The sequence below is a fragment of the Vipera berus genome (assembly GCF_964194415.1).
Source record: "Vipera berus genome assembly, chromosome: 1".
In the NCBI taxonomy this organism is placed as follows: domain Eukaryota; kingdom Metazoa; phylum Chordata; class Lepidosauria; order Squamata; family Viperidae; genus Vipera; species Vipera berus.
The window spans coordinates 356,497,125-356,503,124 of NC_138202.1; the positions used below are offsets into that span (position 1 = coordinate 356,497,125).

Below are 6,000 nucleotides of genomic sequence, written 5' to 3' on the forward strand. Positions count from 1 at the left end.
TCTATTCTATTTTATTCTATTCTATTCTATTCTCAATAAAGATTCTATTCCCTATTCTATTCTATTCTATTCTATTCTATTCTATTCTATTCTATTCTATTCTATTCTATTCTCAATAAAGATTCTATTCTATTCTATTCTATTCTATTCTCAATAAAGATTCTATTCTATTCTATTCTATTCTATTCTATTCTATTCTATTCTATTCTATTCTATTCTATTCTATTCTATTCTATTCTATTCTATTCTATTCTATTCTCAATAAAGATTCTATTCCCTATTCTATTCTATTCTATTCTATTCTATTCTATTCTATTCTATTCTATTCTATTCTATTCTCAATAAAGATTCTATTCCATTCTATTCTGTTCTGTTCTGTTCTATACTATTCTATTCTTATTTTTTTTATTTTTATTTTTTTATTTTTAATTCCATTTATATCCCGCCCTTCTCTGAAGACTCAGGGCGGCTTACAAGCTTAGCAGTAGCCTTCATTCTATGTATATGCCTGCTTATTAGGGCTTTACACACCCCAAGCGGCATTATTACAAAGTCAGCTTAATTGCCCCCAACAATCTGGGTCCTCATTTTACCTACCTCGGAAGGATGGAAGGCTGAGTCAACCTTGAGCCTGGTGGGATGCGAACCTGCACTAATTGCAGGCAGCTGGTGTTACTTAAGGAGGCATTAGCCCACTGCTCCACCAAGGCTCAAGGTTGACGACGATTTAAAACTGCAGCATGCAAAACGAAAGACAGGATGAAAATTGGACCATTGGACCGAGTGTCTCCAGCAGAATTTGTGGCCCCAGACCAGAATCGCCGTTTCCTGTAAATTTATACTCCTTCTGTGGTTTGGGCAGCACCATCGATGCAGCAGGCACCTGAAACTTGTTCAAAGACGAAATCAAAATGAAATACGAACATCAGAAGAGAACGGGGGGGGGGCCTACCTGACGAGGGTCCAGCTAGCCCGTGGGCAGGTCACCATTTCCAGTGGGGTGTCATCGCTGATCTTAGGGGCGGTGCTGAGAGCTCGGGGCTCCAGAACGTGCTCCACCAGAGTCCCATAGCAGCTGATGATGTATAAAGACTCCACCACGAATTGCTTGGATTGTTCTAGAAGGGAACGAGAGGCCTGAATGTTTACAGGTAACCTACAGCTTGCAACCATTCCTTTAGTGACCCTACAATGGCACTGGGGGAAAAAATTGGATTGAGGCGTGTTTTTCACACTTACGACCACTGCAGCATCAAAATCCGAATGCTTGGCAACTGGCTCGTATTTATGACCATTTGCAGTGACCCGGGGTCATGTGATTCCCCTCTTTTGCGACCTTTGGATGAGCAAAGTCAATGGGGAAGTCCCAATGGTGCTTTTTTTCTTTTTCTTTGAAGACCTTTCGCTTCTCATCCGAGAAGCTTCTTCGGCCCTGAGGAATGGGGAATGGAAGGATTTATACTCCTCACAGACAGCCCATCATTTGCCTTCTTTTAGAGAGTCATTGAGGCCACTGGGGTTTTTTTCTGTCTCAGAGGGACCTGACATCATCCATCTCCAGTCTACAACACAGTCCTTTTAGCAGTTCCATGAAGGCTCCACACCCATTTGCACTACTCAGGTGACCCTGAGGATACAGGTAAACCTCCAAGTGGCCTCAACGACTCTCTAAAAGAAGGCAAATGACCAGCTGTCTAGAAGGAGTATAAGTCCTTCCATTCCCCCACCATCCAGTCAGAGCTGAAGAAGCTTCTTGGAGGACAAGTGAAACGTCTTCAAAGGAAAAACAAGGAAGCCCACTTGGCTCTTGAAAAAAGCACCTTTGGGAGAACTGTGACCTGGAGGACCGAGAATCTCCATAGACCTCTATCTATGGGGAAGCCAGTTTCAATTAACAACCGGGTTACTAACTTCACAACTGTGGGCGACTTGCAAGAGGTATAGCAAGAAAGGTTGTAAAATAAGGCAAAACTCACTTCATAACTGTGTGGCTTAGCAGTAGAAATTTGGGGCTCAATTGTGGTCACTAGTAGGAGGACTATCTGTATAGGTAGGCTTTGACTTAACAACAGTTCATTTAGTGCAGACATGTCAAACACAAGGCCCGGGGGCCGGATCCGGCCCGCGAAGTGGTTTCACGTGGCCCATGAAGCCATCCTGGAAACAGTGAGGGAACGGCCCCCACTGCCTTGGCCCTGGCCTAGAGACCCTCCTCCTGCCAGAGACCCTCAGATCTGTCCCACTCCTGCCCAGGCCCCCATAGGCACCCTTGATGCGAACGATGTAGAGCTGGCCACGCCCACCCAGTAGGCCATACGCACTCTAGCCACGCCCACCCATTAGGCCACACCCACCCTGGCCACACCCACTCGGCCCCTTGAGGGCAACCGCAATGCTGATGCGGCCCTCAATGGAATTGAGTTTGACACCCCTGATTTAGTGACTGTTCAAAGTTACCTTTGGCCCTGAAAAAAGCGACTTGTGGCCATTTGTCACAGTTACGACTTTTTAAAGCTTTCCCCATGATCATGTGATCAAAATTCAGATGATTGGCACCTGACTCATGTTTACGACGGTCGCAGTGTCCCCGGGAGGTCCCGAGATTCCCCTTTGGCGACCTTCTGACAAGCAAAGCCAATGGGGGAAGCCAGATTCAATTAACAACCCTGTTCCTAAAGTTAACAACTGCAGCGGTTCACTTACCGGCTGCGACGAGAAAGGTCGTAAAATGGGGCAAAGCTCACTTAACCGCTGTCTGACTTAGCAGCAGACATTTTGGGCTCCGTTGTGGTCGTATGTCGAGGACTCCCTGCACTTTGGGCTTTCAAAAGTCAGCATTTTAACCTGGCGGCCCCGTGCCAATTCATCCCTTTCTGCCTGCCCAGAGCTTCCCATCACTTAGCATTTAGTGGACGCCTCTCAGGTCAATTTTATTTATTTGCATAAATAAAATCTATGTGCACGAGGACTAATACCACTACGATTCTCAGGAAGGTGAATCGCTGAGAAATTTATGTGCTATTTTTGGAATTTCCCAGAAAAAAGCCATCCGGAATACATTAACCTTGGATTCTTTGCAACACTCCTGCGTTACCCTTGAATTTCTCTTCCCTCTTAATAATAATAATAATAATAATAATAATAATAATAATAATAAGAAGAAGAAGAAGAAGAAGAAGAAGAAGAAGAAGAAGAAGAAGAAGAAGAAGAAGAAGAAGAAGAAGAAGAAGAAGAAGAAGAAGAAGAAGAAGAAGAAGAAGAAGAAGAAGAAGAAGAAGAAGAAGAAGAAGAAGAAGAAGAAGAAGAAGAAGAAGAAGAAGAAGAAGAAGAAGAAGAAGAAGAAGAAGAAGAAGTTGGAAGGGACCTTGAAGGTCGTCTAGTCCAACCCCCTGCTCAGGCAGGAAAACCTATACCAGGCTGTGCTTTCGGTGTGACTAGAAGTAAGCAACCTAGAACTAAGGAGAAACTTCCTGACAGTTAGAACAATTAACCAGTGGAACTCCTTGCCTCCAGAAGCGGTGAATGCTCCAACACTGGAAGTCTTTAAGAAGAGCCTGGACAGCCATTTGTCTGAAATGGTATATAGGGTTTCCTGGCTGAGCAGGGGGTTGGACTAGACGACCAGCAAGGTCTCTTCCAACTTTATTATTATTATGATGATGATCCCTCGCTTCTGGTTAAAATTCAAATTGGACGCAGGTATTTATTTCTTCAAATTGGAAGCGAACGTTTGTTTGGTTATGACAACCTGCATGGCCACCCAACTAACTCACAGTGACTCCGAGGGTTGTCCCAAAGGTGCTTTTTTTCAGGAGGCCAACTGGACTTTCTTGTTTTTCCTTTGAAGACATTTCGCTTCTCATCCAAGAGGTTTCTTCAACTCTGACTGGATGGTGGGGAATGGGAGGATTTATACTCCTTGCAGACAGCTGGTCATTTGCATCCTTTTAGAGAGTCCTTGAGGCCACTTGAAGGCTTGTCTGTGTCCTCGGGGTCAGCTGAGTGGTGCAGATGGGGGTGGAGCCTTCGTGGCTGCAGGATGTTTTCTGCCCTGGGTCCCTTCCCTGTTGGAGACGGGCGCCCAGGCTGTTGGGGATGGGTCTGTGTTGTCCGAATCTCAATCTGAAGCAGAAATGGTTCCTGGAGTCTGCAATGGTTTCTGGAAATCCGTACCATTCAAAGGGCTTCAACGACTGTCTAAATGAATACAAATGACCGGCTGTCTGCGAGGAGTATAAATCCTTCCATTCTCCACCGTCCAGTCAGGGCTGAAGAAGCTTCTTGGATGAGAACCGAAACGTCTTCAAAGAAAAAATGAGAAAGTCCAGTTGCCTCCTGAAAAAAGCACCTTTGGGACAACCGTGACCTGGATGACAGAGAGGTTCCCTGGACATTTGACTGCAAGAGGCTTTTAAAGATACAATCCCAATACGGGGAGTCCTTACGACCACAACGGAGCCCAACATTTCTGTTGCTAAGTGAGACAGTCGCTAACCGGGTTTTGCCCTATTTTTACGACTTTTCTGGCCACAGTTTGGCAAGAAAAGCAGGGCTCCGAAGGTGACAACAACCAGCGCCTTGAATTGGACCCAGAAGCAAATTGGCTTCTTCCCGTTATAAGAATTAACACTAGAATGACATCTACCTCCAGGGGTATCGTCCCAAACCGGGGCCAAACAAGAGGGAACACCCCGCCCCCAAAAGAAGCGTTCTGTGGCATGGTGCCTGCAAAATATCTGTGGGCTCCAGCGTTTCTTTAGGATACGGATCCAGGCTATCTGACGTGAACCATCAATGAGATGGGCCCATCCCAAGTGTTCCAGTGGAAGCGGCCTCCTGTGAATCCCGTCAGCCCAGGAATTTCACCTGGCGGGCTCTAGGAGAAGAGCCTTTGGAACATCCTGCCACCAGAGATGAGGTCCACCCCTCCCCTTCTGTCCTGTCTCTGCCAGTTGGCCCGAGGCCCCAATCGAGAGGCTCCAGGCCGGCAGTAGTTAGCGCCATGAGAGTACAAAGCACCACGCTGTTCTGCATAGGTTTTTACTCTCTTTTTTCCCCCCATTGGTATTGTGGTGACCCAAACTAGACACAATACTGTATTCCAAGTGTGGTCTTTTAAGCGTGTGGCCGCATCAAGCTGCGTTAACACTTCACACGATCTGGACGCTATCCTTCGGTCGACGCAGCCTAGGACTGGGCTGGCTTTTTTTTTTGGCAGCTAGCTCGTATTTGAGTGATTGTCCACTAGGACTCCCAAGATCCCTTTCATAATACTAGCGATAGCACTTAAGGCTTTTTATGTGCCACTTTGTAGGGCTTCACAGTACTCTGGGTGGTTTACGGAGTCAGCACATTTGCCCCCCAACAATCTGGGTCCTCATTTCAGTGACCTTGAAAGGTCAGAAGGCAGAGTCAACCTTCAGCAGGTCAGGATCGAACTCCAGGCTGTGGGTGGAGTTAGCCTGCAATATTGTATTCTAACCACTGCACCACCAGGGCTCCTTCCTTCCTTCCTTCCTTCCTCTCTCCCACCCTTCCTTCCTTCGCTCCCTCCCTCCTTCCTTCCTCTTTCCTTCCTTCCTTCCTTCCCTCCCTCCTTCCTTCCTCCCTCTTTCCTTCCTTCCTTCCTTCCTTTCCTCCCACTGCGCCACCAGGGCTCCTTCCTTCCTTCCTTCCTTCCTTCCTTCCTTCCTTCCTTCCTTCCTTCCTTCCTTCCTTCCTTCCACCCTTCCTTCCACCCTTCCTTCCTTCCTCTCTCTCCTTTGCTCCCTCCCTCCTTCCTTCCTCTTTCCTTCCTTCCTTCCTTCCTTCCTTCCTTCCTTCCTTCCTTCCTTCCTTCCTTCCTTCCTTCCTTCCTTCCCTCCCACTGCGCCACCAGGGCTCCTTCCTTCCTTCCTTCCTTCCTTCCTTCCTTCCTTCCTTCCCTCCCTCCCTCCCTCCCTTTCCTTCCCTCCCACTGCGCCACCACGGCTCCTGTTATATTAATTAGTTAACTGCTGT

At 47.0% G+C, this 6,000-nt stretch overlaps 1 protein-coding gene across 1 annotated transcript in view; it reads right to left on the minus strand.

Annotated features, from left to right (window-relative positions):
- Positions 1-6,000, minus strand: part of BCAS3 (BCAS3 microtubule associated cell migration factor) — a 720,894-nt gene that overhangs the window by 331,447 nt on the left and 383,447 nt on the right. The window contains exon 20 of the mRNA XM_081346686.1: positions 953-1,118. Coding sequence (XP_081202812.1) covers positions 953-1,118 — 166 coding nt within the window. The remainder of the gene's footprint in view (positions 1-952; positions 1,119-6,000) is intronic.